Below are 20,062 nucleotides of genomic sequence, written 5' to 3'. Positions count from 1 at the left end.
TCCTCGCTCTCCACTCAGAGATCACGGGACCGAGGTGGTGATGGGGACTGAACCTGAGTCAGCTGCACGCAAGGTCCCCTTTCCCCCCTCATTTTAAAATTGAGCTGAATATCTTTCTGAGTGGTAAGCAGTGTCACCTACCGGGCAGCAGTATGTTTCTAGTTCCTCAAAATTGTCTAACCCAGCCCTTCCAGCTGCAGTCTGCCTACCTTCTTAAAATGTTCGAGATACGGAAATGTATACAAAACTCAGACTAGATGTGAATTTAAGAATTACAATAGAGGGTCATGGATAGGACAGGTAGGGCGCTTGTTTGCCTTGTATTCGGTCGACCGTGTTCGACCTTTGGAATCCCAAAGCCCAAAGCCTCGGAATCTCGAGCCCAGCCAGGAGTGATTCCTGAGCACAGAGCCAGGAGTAAGCCCTGAGCGCCACTGGGATGGCCCCCAAGACGAAAAGTGAAAAAAAGAATTACAATAGATCCGAAACACAAGGTGACCCACTTAGAACCGGATGTTCTAAGAGCTGCCCGTCACTCAATTCCCACCCCCAAAGCTGGAAAGGACAAGCACGCGCCGTAGAGCTGAGGGCACAGAGAAGGTAAAAGAGGCGGGGCTATTGCCCCAACTTAAAATGTCCTCCCGGCCTCGCTCCGGGGGCGGGGCTAGATCTGTAAAAATATCGGAACCCCATTGGTAAATTTGTCCGCCGCTCACCTTCCCCCTGCTCCAGGGGCGGGAGTGAGAGCGTCCGTTTCCGGTTCCGTCAGTACAGGGAGCCGGGTCGAGATGGAGGAAGATGCGACCCGAGGCCGAGAGTCGCCGGGGCCAGAGGCGAGAGTGGGAGCTGCGGCCTAGAGGTCCGGGTCTGGGGTTCGCTTCGCTCGCGGCGGAACCTCCCTGATCTCGGAAGGTGAGACCGCCGCCTCGGGGGGCTTGAGGGCGGCAGTGCCCGAGGTCCTGGCTGGAGCTGTCAGGGAAGCAGCGGGTGTCTTCATCGTTGGGGGACCCGCCGCGCACTTTTGGGGGGGATGGAGGGCGACTGCAGCGCGGCAGGTTCCTGTCGGAGGAGCAAGCGGGGCGCGGACAGCGAGAGGAGCGTGGTGAGGGGCATGTGGAAGGACACGGAGGCGGCGGTGCGGGAGGGGGCTGGGGGGTCCGCGCCGGAGGTGCAGAAAGGGCTGTCACGTGGAGTGGAGGGAGCACTGTCATGTGGTGTTTGCGATGCGGGGTCACGTGGGGGAGCGCTCGGGCTTGCCGAGCGGTCGCCGGGTGGGAGTTTCATCCCGATTGCGGGGCGCTTGCGGCTCTCTGGCGGTCTGGGACCGCAGCTAGGCCGAGCGCTCATTAGGAAGCCAGGAGAACCGTGGACGCGACCGGGCGCGCGGTCGGCGCTGCCACGCGGAGCCTTGGTGCAGATGTCCTGGAGAGAACAGCAACAGCGTGGAGAGCCAAGATTTCTTTGTTCTCAGCTGAGGAAAGGGGAGCAGTCCCGAGGACTGTCCAGTGGACAGAGGCAGGAGGTGATTGGAGATGACGGGGTGGCCGTGCAGGGCTGAATGGATCTAGCAGATGTCAGTTTTAGTGGTAAGCAGCATAGTCAGAGAGTGCCTCACCTAGTTGTCATCGCCCTGGACTGGATGTAACTATCATTTTAATACCGACATCCCTTAACATTTCCAGCAATACTTTCCAGTACCTGAACATAGGTTGTCAGAAGCAAGTCTAGTTAAAATGTTACCTTTTGGGCCGGAGAGATTGAACCTAGGGGTGGAGGGGGAGGGGAAGGCTCATGCATGCAGCTGACAAGTATTCGATTTTCTGCACCGCATAGGGTTCCTTGAATCTCACCTGGAGTGAACAGTGAAGAAACAGGAATAAGCTCTGGGCATAGCTAGGTGTCACCCTCCCTGGAAAAAAAAAATGTTAGCACTGTTCAGCAGGTCTGGGTGACATTCTGAAATTCTGCAGATCTGCTTCGTCATTTATTCCAGGGGGTACTCAGGCTGCCCCTCTCTGAATGTCAGGAATGTAGAACAACCTATCCGCAAGAACTTTCTGCAGAGAGAGAAGCACTTTCTCAGTGGCCCCGGGTTTGTCATCCCAGTAGCAGAGTTCATGTGCTTCATCTACAAGGTCCAGGGTTTAAGACTGGAACCACCAACTCCCACCACCCCCCCCCCCCCCCGCCGCCCACAAAAAAAAAAAGCAAAATATACTGTTAATGAAATGCATTCACAGATAAACTCTGTGGGAACTGTGCCACTCTGCCACGTAACTCAGCTCCCCATTTCAGAGATGAGCAAACTAAATTTCAGCGGCGTGACTTGGTCACCAACCTGGGAGGTAATGGAGATACAGCTTCAGCTTGCCTCTTTGGATTATAGGTTTGCTCTGTATCACTTTGCTGTCCAGGTGACATTGTCCCTCAACCTGAATCTTCCCAGTTATGGTCTTGGGAGAGGGAGGTCACACTTGGCAATGCGTGGGGAACCATATGACATTGGCGATCAAACCAGACTTGACTGCATACAAAGCACCAAAGTGCCCTATCTCTTCAACCTGTCTGGTGTGATTTTTATTTATTTATTTTTTTGACTATGGAGCAGAGAGGCACCTGTTGGGGAGTTTGGCCCTTGCTGTGGAGTGTCAGAGAGAGCTCTGCTGAAATGCCTCACTTGGTGACTTGGGGATCATCAGGGTCTTTGTTGGGTCTCCATAGAAAGCACTGCAACGTTTGTGCCTGGATAGTGTTCACATCTGGGAGAAAGGCCCAGAAGGGAGGCCATGCACTCAAATAAGCAAGGGGGGAAAACTGCAGGCAAGTGTGGGAGAGGGAATTGGGTGCCAGGAAAGGTTGCAGGAGCAGGCCAGAGCCGCAGGTCTCTCTCTGCAGGAATCTGGGCCGCTTCAAGGACACGGATTGAGACCCTGTCCTTAGGGACAGCTCGCCCCTGCTATGGGCACTGGGTGGGTTGTCTTCCTCCCTCAAAGGTGAATCTCTTCTTGATCTCTGGTCCCTAGGACAGTGTTAGGCGTCACCCACACGGGCACCCCCTGTTCCTTCAGGAGATTTGCCATTTGGGAGCTGGAGGAAAGCAGGCCCTGAGCCCTGTGCTGTTCTCCATCTTCAGTGATGGTGGAGAAGCGGCACCTTTGTTCCTGTATCTTGGCCTACCCCTGCCAGTACCGCTGTCCTCTTTCTGCCCGTTCAAGTGAGGTGCCCGCCCTGCCCCTCAGCCTGGCCACCTCACAAGTACCCTGGGAGAGCTGGGCCCCCCGCAAATCCACTGAGGAGACTCCGGTGCTCGTGCGGAGCCCTTGCATCACTGGCAGTCCTGAGGCCCACCCCGGTGGGGGGTGACCTGGCTCTGGACCGCTCAGGGTGGCTTGTGTCAGAGGTCACTGCTCACAGGGGCTCTGGGGCCTGGCGGGCCCCAGGCGAGTTCCTGGTTGCTTTCCTGCCACCACCTCTGACCTCTGGCCTGACCTTGGTTCTTTTGACCTCTTTGACCTACGGTTTCATCACTTGGTGGAGTGTCTAAGTGCCCAGGGGAGTGTGAAACTCAACGGGTGAAAAGCGTTCAGGACACTCAGTGTCCCCGGTTGGGCAGTAGGAAAGTTGGCAGTGACTGGGAGCCGTGAGGACAGTCATCGTAGGTGGGAAGACAGTGTGACTCCTTCTCTGGAAGGGCCTCCCTTGGGACATCATCCCTCGGGCTGCCAGGGGAGGTTGGGAGGAGGCCACTGTGCCATCTGTGGGAGGAACCCACTCATGACCTACCCACCAATTCCTTGTCCTGGCCCAGCCCTGGGCTTCCCAGCACTTGGCCGTGGTTGCCTCCTTCCCACGGGGTGGATATGCCCTCCCTTCACGGTGCTGGTACTCTGCCAGGAAGCCCGATGATCACAGGAGCTTCTGGCATCACCATTAATATGTGCCCAGCACGTGGTGTCCCCTTGTTTGACCATTCTTAAGTTCGAAGTTACTGGCTTGGGGCGGAGGGAGCAGACAGGGCACATGTGGTGGTGCTCAGGGCTTACTCCTGCCTCTGTGCTTAGGGGTTACTCCTGGCAGGGCTTGGGGAACCCTACGGGATGCCAGGGACTGAACCAGAGTTGGCCGTGTGCAAGGCAAGCACCTTCACCCTTGTCCAATCTCTCTGGCCACAGGAAGTCACTGGTTTCATTCAGTTATTAGGCTGGTCAGCATTGGGACTTCCCGGCTGCTGGAACATCAGTTTGCCCTGGTTTCTTCTTCGCGTGTCTTATACAGATGCTCTGGAGGACACCCGGGTTTTCTTTTCTTTTTTTTTTTTTTTTTTTTGCTTTTTGGGTCACACCCAGCAATGCACAGGGGTTACTCCTGGTTCTACACTCAGGAATTACTCCTGGCGGTGCTCAGGGGACCATTTGGGATGCTGGGATTCGAACCCAGGTTGGCTGCGTGCAAGGCAAACGCCCTACCCGCTGTGCTATCGCTCCAGCCCCCGACACCCAGATTTTCTTGAACAGACCACAGCTCCCTCAGAGGCAGAACCTGCATCTTCTGTGTCACTTGAGCATGCCAGGGATAGCTCAGCCTGGGTGATGATGGCTCACGGGCGTTGAGGTCGAAGGGGCCAGCCATGTTCTCTTCATATTCTCCATGTTCCAGACGTGACTCAGTGAAATGCCTCAGCCCCTGGCTGTGGCTTTGTGTTGTCTGGAGTGAGTTATCTAGTAACCACACCGGACTCTGACCTTTGGCTGCTTCCTGGCTTTTCGACTCCTCTCCCTGGAGCCAGGGGAGGTGGTGATGGGGTGTGAGCGCCCCATTTACTTTCTACCTCCCCACTGTTTTCTAAGGCAGCCCAGGGAAAAACAAGTGCAGGAAGTGTGCATGGGGGAGCTCGAGGGGCCGGCAGGGGATGCCAGCAGGAAGATGAGGTTTGGGCTGGAGGGACTGTGTGGCAGGGAGGGCATTGGCCTTGCATGCAGCCGTCCCAGGTTCTGTCCCTGGCACCACCCAGGGTTCCTGAACTCCTCCAGGAACGATCTCTGAGCACAGGGTCAGGAGTCAGCCCTGAGCATAGTTGGGTGTGGAGCACAGAACAAAAGAAAGGTGAGGAAGTTGTTAGCAGATGCTGTAGAAGCACCAAGCCCCTAACTGAGGATGAGAGAGTCAGTGCGGCTTGTGAAGCAAGGAGGGCTTCCTGAAGGAAGGTGCCTGAGTCAGGACTATTCAGAGCCGAGGTGGCGGGCAGTTTCCTCATCTGTGAAGGGAGATCCCGGTAGCAGTTGGCACGGCCAAGCTGGTTAAGCCTGAGCCTTGGGAGTGTCAGAGGGGGACCTGCAGCGATTGGACATGATCACATGCCCACCCTTGCCCCCCAACTTCCCTCCCAGCCCCAGGCCTGCTGCCGCCATGGAGGACAAGCGCAACATCCAGATCATCGAGTGGGAGCACTTGGACAAGAAGAAGTTCTACGTGTTCGGGGTGGCCATGACCATGATGATCCGTGTCAGCGTCTACCCCTTCACGCTCATCCGCACGAGGCTGCAGGTGCAGAAGGGCAAGAGCATGTACCACGGCACCTTCGACGCCTTCATCAAGATCCTGCGGGCGGACGGTGTGAGTGGCCTCTACCGGGGCTTCCTGGTCAACACGTTCACGCTCATCTCCGGCCAGTGCTACGTCACCACGTATGAGCTCACCCGCAAGTTTGTGGCCGACTACAGCCAGAGCAACACAGTCAAGTCGCTGGTGGCCGGTGGCTCAGCCTCCCTAGTGGCCCAGAGCATCACGGTACCCATCGACGTGGTCTCCCAGCACCTGATGATGCAGCGCAAGGGGGAGAGGATGGGCCGTTTCCAGGTGCGCGGGACTTCGGAGGGCCACAGCGTGCTGGCCTTCGGGCAGACCAAGGACATCATCAAGCAGATCCTACGGGCCGATGGCCTTCGTGGCTTCTACCGAGGTTACGTGGCTTCACTGCTCACCTACATACCCAACAGTGCAGTGTGGTGGCCCTTCTACCACTTCTACGCGGGTAAGTGGAGGAGTCTGGTGGGGGCTGAGGTGGAGGAGCTCAGGGGGCCAAGATAACTGTGCGATGCCTGTTGAGGTTGGGGAGCTGGTGGAACACTAAACTGTTTTTTCAGCCAACATCTGAGGAATTCAGAGATGGTGCTTCTTTTGTTTAGTTTTGTGGCCACACCTGGTGATACTCAGAGCTTACTCCTGGCTCTGTGCTCAGGGCTCACTCCTGGTGGGCTCAGGAACCCTGACATGGTGCCAGGGATTGAACCCAGGCTGCCTATGCACGAGGGAAACATCCTACCCCCTACCCTGTCTCTGTAGCCCTTGAACTGTGTGGAAGTGAGGAGGTTCAGTTTACAGTGTGGGGCTGGACATTGCTGAGGAAGGCAGCTGACCCAGAAGCTCGCCATAGACCTGGCAGGTTCACCTTCAAATCCCTGCCTCCAGGGCTGGGCCGGCACAGTGGGCAGGACCATTCCTGACACACCCCCAACCCAGGTTCAGTTCCCTGCACCGCATGTTTCCCGAGTGTCATTTGGGTAGTTCTGGAGGCCCCGAGCACGGCGGGATGGCCCAGTGGCCCCTAGAAATGGGACCACTCATCTGCCCTGTCTACTGCCAACTCTCTCACCTTTTTTTTTTTGTTTTGTTTTGGACTCCACACCCGGCAATCAATGCTCAGGGGTTATTCCTGGTTCTGCATTCAGGAATTACTCCTTGTGGTACTTGGGGGGACCATATGGGATACCAGGGAGTGAACCCAGGTTGGCCATGTACAAGGCAAGTGCCTTCCTGCTGTACTGCTGTACAATCTCTCTCCTGGATGTGACCCAGAACAAAAAAATTGAAAAGAATAATTTTGTTCATACATATTTTGCTTTTTGGGGGCTCAGGGGAACACAGATTTACTCTGGACTTACTCTTGGCTTTATGCTTAGGGATTACTCTTGGTGGGCTCGGGGACCATATGGGATGTCAGGGATCGAACTTGGGTCAGCTGTGTGCAAGGCAAGTGCCTGACCTGCTGTACTGTTGCTCCAGCCCCAGACATTTTACTTTTTTTTTTTTTTTTTGGTTTTTGGGTCACACCTGGCGATGCACAGGGGTTACTCCTGGCTCATGCACTCAGGAATTACTCCTGGCAGTGCTCAGAGGACCATATGGGATGCTAGGAATCGAACCCGGGTCAGCTGCATGCAAGGCAAATGCCCTACCCGCTGTGCTATTGCTCCAGCCCCAGACATTTTACTTTTTTTTTTTGGTTTTTGGGTCACACCCGGCGATGCACAGGGGTTACTCCTGGCTCATGCACTCAGGAATTACTCCTGGCGGGGCTCAGGGGACCATACGGGATGCTGGGAATTGAACCCTGGTCGGCCGCATGCAAGGCAAACGCCCTACCTGCTGTGCTATTGCTCCAGACCCAGACAGACATTTTACTTTTAAGGTATTTTCCAGATGGGGGCTTGCCAGGTAACGATTTTGAGGCCCTCTGTATGCATTCCCCTCGATGTCCATCTGAGGAGGGGGTGGATGGAGGGATGGAGTGTATTGCCCAGAGTTGGCACTGAGGGGCTGGGAGAACTCTACAGCTGAGCCTGGCTTTGCAAGGGACCCTTACACACCACTGGGAGGGTTCCCCACTCCCCCCACAATGTGGAGGTGCATAGGACCTATATGTGCCAACTGCAGCTTTGGGTGGCGAAATGCCGGGTAGGGCAGGCTGTGCTTGCACCATCCCTACCGCTGGCTTCCAGCCCTGCCAGTGTCTGTCCCCTCCCACTTGGAATTTTCCTTATCAGGTTTTGTAAGCGCTTCCTAACCTGTGACCCTTTAGTTTCCCTGGCCCTGTGCTTTCCTGTGTCTCCCCGTTTCTCTGATCGCACCATCTGTGTTCTCTTTCTAGTTCTATTTCTTGACTTTTTCACCTGACACAGTGCAATTCAGACCCTGGGGCTCCACACTCCGCCCTATCTTCTAAGATTATTATTTTTTTTTCCTTCTTCTTTTGTGCTATCTCAGGTTGAACCCAGGTCTCAGATGTGCAAGGCTTGACCTTACCACTCTGTCAGACTTTCTTTGGGGGGGGTAGAGGAGAAATCCAGTGATGCGCAGGGGCTGCTCCCAGATCTGTGCTTGGGGTTCCGGGCACTCCAGGCTGTGACCAGATGATTTTGCAGTGCCAGGAATCAAACCCCGGTCTCCTGCCTGCAAAGCCTGAGCTCTACCCTCTGAGCTCTCTCCAGCTCCTATCAGATTCTTGGGGTGATGGTGCTTAGGAGACAAAACGGTGCCAGGAATGGATGCTGGCCTCATGTTGGCAAAGCCTGCACCCTCTGATCTCTCCCCGTTGCTCTATTCTTTTAAATTTTAAAATAAAAAAAAATTATTTGGGGAGGGGGAGTAGAGCACCCTGTCTGCTCTGCTATTGCTCTAGTCCCAATCCCAGTCATCTTTTTTGATTGTTTTCTGTTAAGGGACCACACCTAATAATAGCACTCAGGTTACCTGGCTCTGCACACAGGTATCACCTCTGGTGGTCTCGGAGGGGGATGCTGGGGAATTGAGCCTGGGTCAGCTGTGTGCAAGGCATGCACCCTGCCCACTGTAGCTTCAGCCTCCAATGTTTGTTTTTCTTTTGTTTTGGGCCCACACTGGTGGTGTGGAGTGTGTGAATAGGGGAGTTCTTTGCAGCTCTGTGTTTATGCTCTTTCCTGGCAGTGTTCAGGGAACCATGTGGTATAGGGGATCACACCAGGGCCTCCCGCATGCAAAGCTCAGCCCTTTGAGCCATCTCCCTGGCCCCGCCTCTTTCTTTTCTTTTTTTCTTTTTCATTTGGGCTACATCTGCCGTGTTCAGGGCTTACTCCTGTCTCTGTGCTCAGAGATCACTCAGGAGAACATCTGGGGTGCCAGGTTGGCCTTATGCAAGCCAAGCACCCTGCCTGCTGTACTCCAGCCCCCCGTCCTGCCTCTTTCTTAAGGCAGTTCTAGCATTTGCCTGATGCTCACCTTGTGTGACTTACCTCTCCTGCGCTGCAGAGGTGGGAGGGTTTTATTGGTTTCTTTTTATTTTTGTGGTTTTTGGTATTCTGTGCTTACTCCTGCTCCTGCTCAGGGATCACTCCTGGTGGAGCTCGGGGCTCATAGGGTGTTGGGGATTGAACCTGGGCCAGTAGCATGCAAGGTGAGCATCCTACCCACTGTACTATCTCCTGAACCCATTGTGGTTTCCTTTCGGGGTGCCAGGAACCAGCCCCTGGCCCTCATCCATGTAAGTGTCCTACTGCTAAGCCACATCCCTGACCCTATTTTTGCCCCCCTCCGGTGCTCCATGAATTGTGTGTCATCCTGTGCCCTGCTCCTCTGTGTATGTGACAGTTTTGATGTATATGCTGCCAAAGCACTTTTCTTTTTGAATTTTATAGTTTGGGGCCTATACCCAGCAATTCTCAGGGTTTACTCCTGGCTCTGTGCTCAGGAGTCACTTCCATTTATGGGGTTCCAAGGATCAAACTGGTACAGTCTTGTGTAAAGCAAGTGCCTTCCCTGCTGTCCTGTGTCTGCGGCCCCCGTTTTCCTGAGTTTAGCCTCATGCCTCTCAAGGTCCGGGCTCCTGGGGAGGTATCCACACATGGAAATTGGCCATGGTTCTTTAGCCAGAAGGGACTGGAACCAGTTCATCTGGGTTTCTCTTGTGCTGTGCCGGGAATGGGTGCCCGGGAAATTTGTTGAATGAGTGACAGCACAAAAGAGGTGTGGGTCTGCCCCCGCCCCCCGCTCCCCGGTCTGTTTTGTCTTCCCCTCTCTATGCCCAGGAGTATGGCATGTGTGGCTAATTTGGGTCTTGCTGTGACTTGCAGGCCTGGGAGCCGATGCCGGCATCCTCATGCCAATGCAGATACCCCTGGCTATGTTTGCAGTTTCTTTCTTCCCTGGCAGTGCTCTTGGCTTGCTCTTGGCTTATTTTTGGCCCTGTGCCCAGATCACTCCTGGTGGTACCCAGAGGACCCTTTGTGGTGCAGGGGATTGAATCAGGGTCAGTTGCGTGCAGGGCAAGTGTTTTAAACCCTGGACTTTGTCTCCAGCCATGGCAAAAACTTAATTAGCAGACAGGAGGTGCCCATGAGAAGGACTCTGGGCAGCTTGAGGAATTCCCAGAGGTGGTCACTTCCACCTGGTAGAGCTTGGGGCTTGTGTTCGTCCCTTAGTCTTTGCTTGTCTGGCTGTAAGCTTCTAAAGCTTAACGTACTGGGACAGGGGGGAATGGAGCATATACTTTTTTTTGGGGGGGGTCACACCAGGCGATGCACAGGGATTACTCCTGTCTCTGCGCTCAGTAATTATTCCTGGAGGTGCTCAGGGGACCATATGGGATGCTGGGAATCGATCCCCGGGTCGGCTGCGTGCAAGGCAAATGCCCTACTCGCTGTGCTATTGCTCCAGCCCCAAGGAGCATATACTTTTGCACTCCCAAAGTCCTGGATTCAGTTCCTGACAACGAATGGTCCCCCAAGCTCTCAAGTATGGCCCCCAACCAGAAACAACAGCAAGAAAAATCCCGGTGTGAGAAAAAATTTCTTTTTTGTTTTGCAGGCATGGGGAGTGCCTTTTGGGGCCACACCTGACAGTGCTGCAGAGCTGTTCCCTGAGCATCGTTCAGGCTTGAGCTTAGGGGCCTGTGTGTACCCAGACCTCCTGCCCACAGAGCCTGTGCCCTGTGCCCACTGAATTATCAGCTCACAGAAAAATATTTTGTGGGGGGTTCGTTTTTGAGCCACACATGTACTCAGCGATCAGATCACCCTGGCAGTACTCAGCAGACCATATGGGGTACCGGGATCAAGCTATATGCAAGGTTAACACCTTAACTCCTGTACTGTTTCTCCAACCCTGTAGGAAAAGAAGATTCTTAAAAGGTTTATGATACTTGAATTGTTGAGAGAAGCTGGCAGGTGTGGGGTGTAACTCAAGTTGGCAGATATGCCTTGCACGCACAGTGCCCTGGGGCTCAGTCTCTGGCACTGACACCCTTGGCATCCCTCAACACTGCTAAGTGTGGCCTCCTTAACAACTGAAAGGAAAAAAAACAGAACGAATGAATAGTCTGAATTGTAGAGAGAAAACCAAGAGGGAATCTTTGAGGTGTTGAATCTGTCTTGCCACAGGCTCAGAGCAAAAGCCAGCGTCCTATCAAAGACTCTGGGGTTCTGAGTGAGTTACCCCTCGAGCCTCAGCCAGTGTTCTTTCCTTCTCTGCACGCTGAGTTTCAGGTCCTTTGCTTGGGATTGTTCCAGAAAGCTATTACCACAGATTTGTGTGGGATGCATCTTTTTTTTTTTTTTTGCTTTTTGGGTCACACCCGGCGATGCACAGGGGTTACTCCTGGCTCTGCACTCAGGAATTACCCCTGGCCGTGCTCAGGGGACCATATGGGATGCTGGGATTTGAACCCGGGTCGGCCGCGTGCAAGGCAAACGCCCTACCCGCTGTGCTATCTCTCCAGCCCCTGTGTGGGATGCATCTTAAACCTCACCCTGGAAAGGGTTCCCACACTCCTTGGTTAAAAACAGCAACCCTGGGGCTGGAGCAATAGCACAGAGGGGAGGCCGTGTGCCTTGCACTTGGCTGACCCAGGTTGGATTCCTGGCAGCCCATATGGTTTTCTGAGCCCGCCAGGAGTGATCCCTGAGTGCAGGGCCAGGAGGAAGCCCTGAACACACCTGGGTGTGACCCCAAAATGAAAACAAAGCATATAAAAAACTAACAACTTTGAGGGCCAAAGAGATAGTGCAGGATGGGGTTAAGGAAGTTTGCCTTCCATGTGGCTGCCCTGGGTCTTCCTTCCCCTCTCTTTGTCTTTTGAGGGTGCTTGAAGGCCCCTCCCGGCTCAGTGTGCTGGGGGAGTTGGTCCTGGCAGTGCTGGTGAAACCAGGGTTCCCACGTGAAAACGTGTGCTCTAGCCTGTTGAGCTTCTCAGATAATGTTTTATTTTATTGTTCACTCGTACCGTTATGACTGACATGGCTGTGTATGCCTGACTTGTACCTGTCAAATAGCATACCCTGAAGAATGGAAATTTTTTTTTTTTTCTTTTTGGGTCACACCTGGCAATGCACAGGGTTACTCCTGGCTCTGCTGCCAAGAATTACCCCCTGGGTTGGGGCTAGAGTGATAGCACAGCGGGCAGGGTGTTTGCCTTGCACGCGGCCAACCCGGGTTCGAATCCCAGCATCCCATATGGTCCCCTGAGCACCGCCAGGAGTAATTCCTGAGTGCAGAGCCAGGAGTAACCCCTGTGCATCGCCGGGTGTGACCCAAAAAAACAAAAAAAAAACAAAAGAATTACCCCCTGGCAGTGCTCAGGGGACCATATGGGGTGCTGAGATTCGAACCCGGGTCAGCCACGTGCAAGGCAAACGTCCTTCCCGCTGTGCTGTCGCTACAGCCTCATAGATTATAATTTTAATTTCATTTTATTTTGCACCCATACCAGATTGTGTGTGGGCTACTCCTGGCTTTGTGCTCAGGGCTTGCTCTTAGCAGTGCTCTGGGAACCATGCAATGCTGGAAATCAAGCCCAGATTCTCATATATGCAAGACAAATGTTCTACCATTGAGCTCACTTTCTGGCCCGTGATTTTATTTTATTTTAACGTAATTTTAATTTTAATTCAATTTATTCGTTTTGGACCAAACTGGAGGTGTTCAAGGCTTACTCCTGGCTCTGTGTTCAGGGGTCATTCCTTGTAAGGCTTAGGGGAACCTGTGGGGTGCTGGGGATTGGACCCTTGTCAGCCGCATGCAGGGTTAGTGCTTTCCCCCGGACCTCTCCAGTACTGAGAAGAGTCTTGTCCCATTCAGAGTGTGGGGCCAGAGCATTAGTACAGCGGATGGGACGCTTGCCTTGCACGAGGTCGACTCTGGTTTGATCCCTGGAATCCCATATGGTTCCCTGAGTCCCACCAGGAGTAATTCCTGAGCACAGGAAATAAGCCCTGAGCATCGCTGGGTATGGCCCAACCCCACCTCCCCCACCCCCCATCCACCCCCACCCCCCATCCACCCCCACCCCGCCCACCCACACCCCGACCAAAAAAAAAAAAGTAACTGAGGATTTCTGCCCCTCTTGGAGAGCCTAGCAAGCTACCGAGAGTATCTCGCCGCATGGCAGAACCTGGCAAGCTACACGTGGCGTATTTGATATGCCAAAAACAGTAACAAGAAGTCTCACAATGGAGATGTTACAGGTGCCCACGCGAGCAAATCGATGAGCAACGGGATGACAGCGGTACAGTGGTGGTACAACTGAGGATTTCTGAGAGGCTGGCGCTGGGTAGATGTCCCCGTTGGTTCAGCCAGGCTCGGGGAGTGTCGTGGTCTGGGGCGGGCCAGGGCTGCAGGAGGCACCATTTTCAGGTGTTTCTCTCCTCGCATTCCAGAGCAGCTCTCGCACCTGTGCCCTAAAGAGTGTCCGCACATCGTCTTCCAAGCCATCTCCGGGCCTCTGGCCGCAGCCACCGCATCTATCCTCACCAATCCCATGGACGTCATCCGCACCCGAGTGCAGGTAAGAGCCGCCTCCCTCGTGCCCCCCCTCGCGTGGCCTCACCTCCTGCGTACCCCCCTCCTCCTGCATGTCCCCCGTCCCACATGTCCTCCTCCTATGTGTCCCCTTCCTCCCGCGTGACCCCCTCCTCCTGAGTGTCCCACCTTCTCCCATGTGCCCCCCTCTCCCATGTATTCCCCCCTCTCCCACCTGCCCCCCCTCCTCCCATGTGTCCCCACTCCCACACGTCCCTCCTCCTGCAGGCCTCCACCTTCCTTACCCTCCACTCTGCACTGACCCCTGGTGTGTCATGAGAATCTGTGTTCTCAGAATTCCAGGTCCTGTTCCCCCAGTCCAGCCAGTTCTGCTCAGGCAGCCCCTTTCTGAGCTGCTGCTCCCCAGCAGAGGCTGCCCATTTTGGGACTGGAGTCATTACACAGCAAGCAGGACACATGCCGTGCATGTGACTGACAAGAGTTTGATTCCTGGCATTCCATATGGTCCCCCGAACCCTGCCAGGTATAACCCCTGAGCACTGCCTGGTTGGCCCCCAAACAAAACAATACAAGAAAATTAGAGTTCTTGTCTTTAGGGTTTTGTTTTGTTTTGTTTTGGGTTCATACCTGGCAGTGCCCATGGATTACTCCTGGCTCTATACTCAAGGAATAATTCTTGGCAGTACATGGTAAAGGGACCATATGGGATGCTGGGGATTGAACCCAGACCAGCCGTGTTCAAGGCAAGTATCTCTCCCGCTGTACTGTTGCTCTGGCTTGCCTTCAGCTAGTTTAAAGACCATTTCACATCACCTAAGTCAAGCAAATAGACTCTGAGTGAAGATGCATGGTCAATGGTAGATGTTGCTGTATAAAACTTAAGATGGAGACAAAAGGGGTTATTACTTTAGTTTGGGGGCCACACACTGAGCTCAGGGCTTAGTCCTGGCTCTGTGCCCAGGCACCACTTCTGGCAGGGGTTGAGGGACCCTACAGCAAGCCAGGGACTGAACCAGGGTCAGCTGCACAAGGCAAGTGTCTTTACCCTTGTTACTATCTCTCCATCTCCAAGAATAGGGGATTTTAATATCCGATTTGATTAGCTTACGAGAAAAAGGAAGATTCAAAGATGATTTTTGGCATCACAAAAAACTTAAGTGAAAAAAAAAATATCACCATAGACTCCAGAAAACTCAATCTCTTTTTGGTTTTTGTTTTGGGGCTACAGTGCTCAGGGGTTGCTCCTGGCTCTGCATTCAGAAGTTTGTCCTGGTGGTGCCGAGGGGCCTCATGGGATGCTGGGGATTGAACCCGGGTTGGCCATGTACAGTGCAAATGCCACCTGCTGTATTATTGCTCTGACCCCTGAGAATGTAATCTCTTTTGGGGAGATGGCTCCAAGGGCGGGACTGCAGGCTCTGCATGAAGGGAGCCTGGGCCCAGTCCCCACCACTCCAGGGGGCAGCCGGGAGGACTGTAGTTACTGTTCCGAAACAGTGAAAAGAGAACCTGACCAGGTTTCCAGGAGAGGGCGAGTGATAGTTCAGTGGGCAGGGCGCTTACCTTGCAGGCAGCTGATTTTAGTTCAATCCTGTCAACCCATAGGTTCCCCTACCCCGCCAGGAGTGATCCCTGAGTGCAGAGCCCTGAGCATCACGGACTTTGGCCCCCAAACAAAAACAAATGAGATTTCTAGGAGAACCGGGGCATTGGATTAGGAGTAGGAGGAGTGGGAAGATAAACAGCCTTAACAGGTTGGGGTGAGGCACTCTCATTGGTGTCAGGAGTTTGGGGTGGCATCAGTGGTAAATCTGCTTTTGTCTCTAGGAAAGAATGACACCCCCTATTTGAAAGTGAATGAATTAGGGGATTAGGAATATGTGAACTCAGTGGTGTAGCATGTCTTGCCTGTATAAGATCCTTGACCTGATCCCCAGCTTCCTTTTCCACACCTGCCTCTCCCCTCCCAGTATAAATTGGTATTAGATAGGTTTGAAAATAATATGCTGGAGCAATAGGACAGTGGGTAGGGCGTTTGCCTTGCACGCGGCCGACCTGGGTTCGATTCCCAGCATCCCATATGGTCCCCTGAGCACCGCCAGGGGTAATTCCTGAGTGCAGAACCAGGAGTAACCCCATGCATTGCCAGCTGTGACCCATAAAGCAAAAAGAAAAGAAAAGAAATGAAAATAATATGCAATAAGGTGAAGAAAGGTTCTGCCCCTCTCTCCACCAAACCTTGTTGCGTGCTTGGGGAGGGGATTTGAGGGGAAGCACAGGCCACTACCTTTGGAACTCCCAGAAATGGGGAGGAGACATATTTGTCATAGAAGTGACCACCTGTTAGGGTCAGACAGAATAGGGGCCAACTGAAAAAGGGGTCTAGCTGATCTGCATGTGCTGAGGGTCTAGTTGAATGATCCCTGCGGCTGGTAATACAGTAAGTCTTGACAGTTGTTTAAATGCGTAGTGTTAAGTCTTGGTTTAAAAAGTAAAATTGGGGGGCTTGTGCGATAGCACAGCGGATAGGGCGTTTGCCTTGCACTCGGCTGACCCGGGTTTGATTTCCGGCATCCCATATGGTCCCCTGAGCACCATCGCCGAGTGTGACCCAAAAAGCAAAAAAAAAAAGTAAAATTGGAGGGGGAATAATTAAAGTAAAACTGGTAAAGTGGGTCTTTGTCATTTGCTTATAAATTAATAAATTTATAAGGCAGGCTTATAATAAGTTTATAAGGCAGGCTCTGGGGCACAAAGGGAACCCTGCATTACCAGGGTCATGTAGTCGTGGGGTGCACGCTGACTGTTGGCCAGGAGGGGGCGCAGAGTGGCGTGCTGATCACTCTGAATCAGACTGGCAGAGCGGCAGTGAGACCTTATAGATTTGTAGGTTTGGTTGGTTTGGGGCCCATACCTGGCCATGCTCCGGGCTGACTTTTGTCGTTGTGCTCAGGAATCACTCCTGGCGGGGTTGAGGGACTCTCTGGGTGGTGGGGATTGAACCCGGGTCAGCTGCATACAAGGCAAGTGCAGAACCTGTTGTCCTAGCGCTCAGGCCCTAACTTTATTTCTGTTTGTTTTGGGTCACACCTGGCGGTGCTCAGGGCTTATTCTTGGCTTTCAGGGTCACTCCTGGTGGACTTTGGGGACCATTTGGAGTGCTGAGGATTAAACCTGGGTTGGCCATGTATAGGGCAAATGCCCTGCTTGCCGTACTATTGGTCTGGGCCCCTAACTTTTTGGGTTTTATAGAACACTCATGGACTGACTCCTTTTTTTGTTTCTGGCAGTGCAGTGGATTGAGCCCGGGGCCTCACACAAGCTGTGTGCTCTCTGCCCCCTGCCTGCCCCTCTGTTAGTCCAGGCCAGAGTACTCAGTCCAAGGTTCCTGGCTCCTTACTCCTCTAAGGAGAGACAGTAACTTGTATTTAATTAATTCAAGGCTCCCTTTTTTACTTCAAGGAAAAAAATTGGCGAGGCTGGAGAGATAGTACAATAGAGTTTCAGGGCGTGCAGCTGACCCAGTTTCAGTCCCCAGCACTTCATAAGGTCCCTCAAGCACTGCCAGGAGCCATCCCTGAGTCCAGAGCCAGGAGTATAAAAAAGGAAAAATATGGCATAAAAGGCATGACAAATAGGCAGGGAAAGGTGGCTCTGTAATCCTGTTTTCTCATGGTGTAGATACAAACTGTTGTCACTTTGGGTTTGGTTTGGGGACCACACCCAGTGGTGTTCAGGCCTGACTCCTGGCTTTGTGCCTTTGGATCACTCCTGGCAGCACTCAGGGGCCCCTGTGCAATGCTGGGGGTTGAACCTGGGTCAGGCATGCCTTAATCCCTGTACTCTCTCTGGCCCTCACTGTTTTTGTAGCAGGGGCATACGCAATGTTGCCAGGGCCTATTCCCAGCTTCCTGCCGGGGATGGGGTAGGAATTGCTCTTGGCGGTGCTCAGGGGTTGCTCCTGGGGCTGCTGGGGGACCATGCAGTGTCAGAAAATGAAGTTGAGGTTCCCACATGCACTCCAGTTTCACGAGCTCTCCGGCCCTGTCCCTTAAGAAAACATCTGGAGAATCGTGCGGATTCCCTGCAGCACTGCCCTTAGCAGGGCGGGAAGCTGAGCGCCCAGACCCAGGCATGGGTCAGCCCAGCCCATACTCGGCCACTGCTGTCGTGGCCCTCAGAAGCGTATTCTGGCCCTCTGGCTGGTTCTTGCCGGCACACTTTCAGGCGGAGGGAGAGTGTGCGGGGGGCGCTGAGCTGACACTGACCAGCGCCTTCGCCTGTGTCGCCTTCTCCAGGTGGAGGGCAAGAGCTCCATCATCCTGACCTTCAGGCAGCTGATGGCCGAAGAGGGGCCGTGGGGCCTCATGAAGGGCCTCTCGGCCAGAATCATCTCAGCCACACCCTCCACCATCGTCATTGTGGTGGGCTATGAGAGCCTCAAGAAACTCAGCCTCCGCCCGGAGCTGGTGGACTCGAGGCACTGGTAACATGGTGGGGAGAAGCCAGCCGTTTCCCACTGCTCGGGGCTGGGGCAGAGTGGGGAGGAACAAGTCCTCTCCCGGTGTCCCCCCAGCCTCCCCCCACCCCACAGCCCTATCCTGGGCCGGGTGGCCTGTCTGGGACAGTGACAGAGACTTGAAACCGCCCTTGCTGAAGAGCCTCCCTACACCGGGTCCCCTGCTCCCACCATTTTTAATTCTCTTGCCAAACTTCCCTCAGTCCAGCCCAAAGGACATCCATGTGCCCCTCAGCCCCTGCCCCCTGCTCCCTGCTCGCCCCCTGGCTTCCGCCTCCACCTGTGTCCTTGCGCTCCCAAGAGCTGTACATAGTGCTTGCTGGGCTCCCCTCTTTCCCGGCCACTGCTGTAGCCCCTTCTGGTCTCAGCTCTTAGACTGGCTTATTTGTATCCCGGATGGAGGTGCCCACCAGACTACCCTGGGCCCTGCCATTGGGGGCAGGTGGCAGGCGCCTTTGCTCAGGGGCAGGGTGGGGGGTACACACAGACCAAACCCTGTCCCCCTCATCCTCTTCGTAGCGTCCTTAGGTTGGGGAGAAACGTTGATGCTCTCTTGAGGTGTATTGTTTATCATCTGTGAACCAGACTACTTGTCATTTCCTGTTCAAGCCCCAGTCCTGCAGTCAGACATGTGGGAAAACGTAGTGTGGACCTCGAGTCCACCTCCTTGTCCCCTCCACGTCAACCTTACTGGCCCAACAGCCCTAGGACAGTAGCAGCCATTGGCTTCCTGGCCCAGACTCGTAGATGAACCGTCCGGGACACGCTGGACTTGGGAGCACAGTGAAAGGTTGAGAGAGAAGGTGACTGAACAGTGACAGGAGAGGGTCCGTGCGCCGCAGAGCGAGGCCCCAGACCCAGGTTCTGAGCAGCGCTCACCACCAGCCCGTGGACTTCTGGAAGCTTGTTCTCAGGGGGGGATCCTGAGAGATGGCTCCTCCTGGAGGAACGCTTGTCTGGGAGAGAGCTGAGGGGCTCCAGAAGCCGTGGGACAGGACCAGCGCATTTACCAGCACCATACTGCCGAGGTTCTCTGCTGAAGCTCCTGGGAGCCCGATGACGACCCCCCACCCTGTGTTGCAGGGAGCAGGGATCAGCAAGTGGAGTCACAAGGCATGGCAGACCCAGAAATACTGGGCCGAAGCCATCCTTTCGGTCTCATTGGCCCCAGCCTCTGGGGAAGGCCGCGGTGCCAGTGTGAAAGGTGCTCAGCTCCCCGAAGAAGCCTTGATTCTTCCTGCGGTTGCCCTGCATCCTGTCACCCCAGCCAGATGAGAAGCCAGAACCCGTATTTCTCTGCTTGTACCACCACCACTGCCCTCTGGGTCCTGCATCTTTGGGGGGGGGCATTTTTCCTTTCCCTCATTTTGTTCCTTCTTGCACCTTATTAAGAACCCTCCCATCTTTCTCCATAAATGCTCAGCCAAAGGGTGCACCCACAGATGACTCTGAATCTTCCCGAATCACCCCCGAGAACCACCGTGTCACAGAAGCACGTGCCCCCACCCCCAAGCTCCTGCTTGTGCCATGAGATGGGACCCACTGGCTTCAGCCTGCCTGTGGGGAAGGCGGGGAGCGGGGACCCGCGGGAGAGGTGAGGGTTCTCCCCCCAGACTCGGCTCTTGGACGGTATTTCCCAGCTTCCCGCCCCACATTTTCCACCCGTCCCTTGGGTTTCCGTTTTCCCAGGACCATAGATTGCACCAGCTGGAATTTTTAGCCCAAACTGGAGTATCTTGCGTGAAGCTCGGCAGCCAGGCAGCCTGGCGGGAGTGTCGGAGGCCCGGGGAAACGAAGATGCGGACGCAGTTAACCTTTGATAAGTGGGCTCGTGAGTGTTAACGAACTTTCACTGTCGGCACTGTGCAAAGTCTCTGAAATGTAATTAAAAGTTTTTATGGAGCCCCTGTGCTGTGGTTTGCGCGTATTCCCTCGGGTGTCAAGTTAGTTCACGGAGGCGACGGCGCGCTCGCCCGG

At 54.2% G+C, this 20,062-nt stretch overlaps 1 protein-coding gene across 1 annotated transcript; it reads left to right on the top strand.

Annotated features, from left to right (window-relative positions):
- The first annotated feature begins 754 nt into the window (after positions 1-754).
- On the top strand, positions 755-19,987 carry SLC25A44 (solute carrier family 25 member 44). Its single transcript, XM_004619310.2, has 4 exons — positions 755-912; positions 5,388-6,031; positions 13,464-13,591; positions 17,865-19,987. The coding sequence occupies exons 2-4, from the start codon at positions 5,407-5,409 to the stop codon at positions 18,054-18,056; spliced, it is 945 nt and encodes a 314-aa protein (XP_004619367.1). The 5' UTR covers positions 755-912; positions 5,388-5,406; the 3' UTR covers positions 18,057-19,987.
- Positions 19,988-20,062: the final 75 nt, after the last annotated feature.

This window comes from Sorex araneus, chromosome 5 (assembly GCF_027595985.1).
Source record: "Sorex araneus isolate mSorAra2 chromosome 5, mSorAra2.pri, whole genome shotgun sequence".
Taxonomy (NCBI): Eukaryota; Metazoa; Chordata; class Mammalia; order Eulipotyphla; family Soricidae; genus Sorex; species Sorex araneus.
Note: the sequence above shows the minus strand (reverse complement) of the source record. Positions and strands in the feature narration are given on the sequence as shown.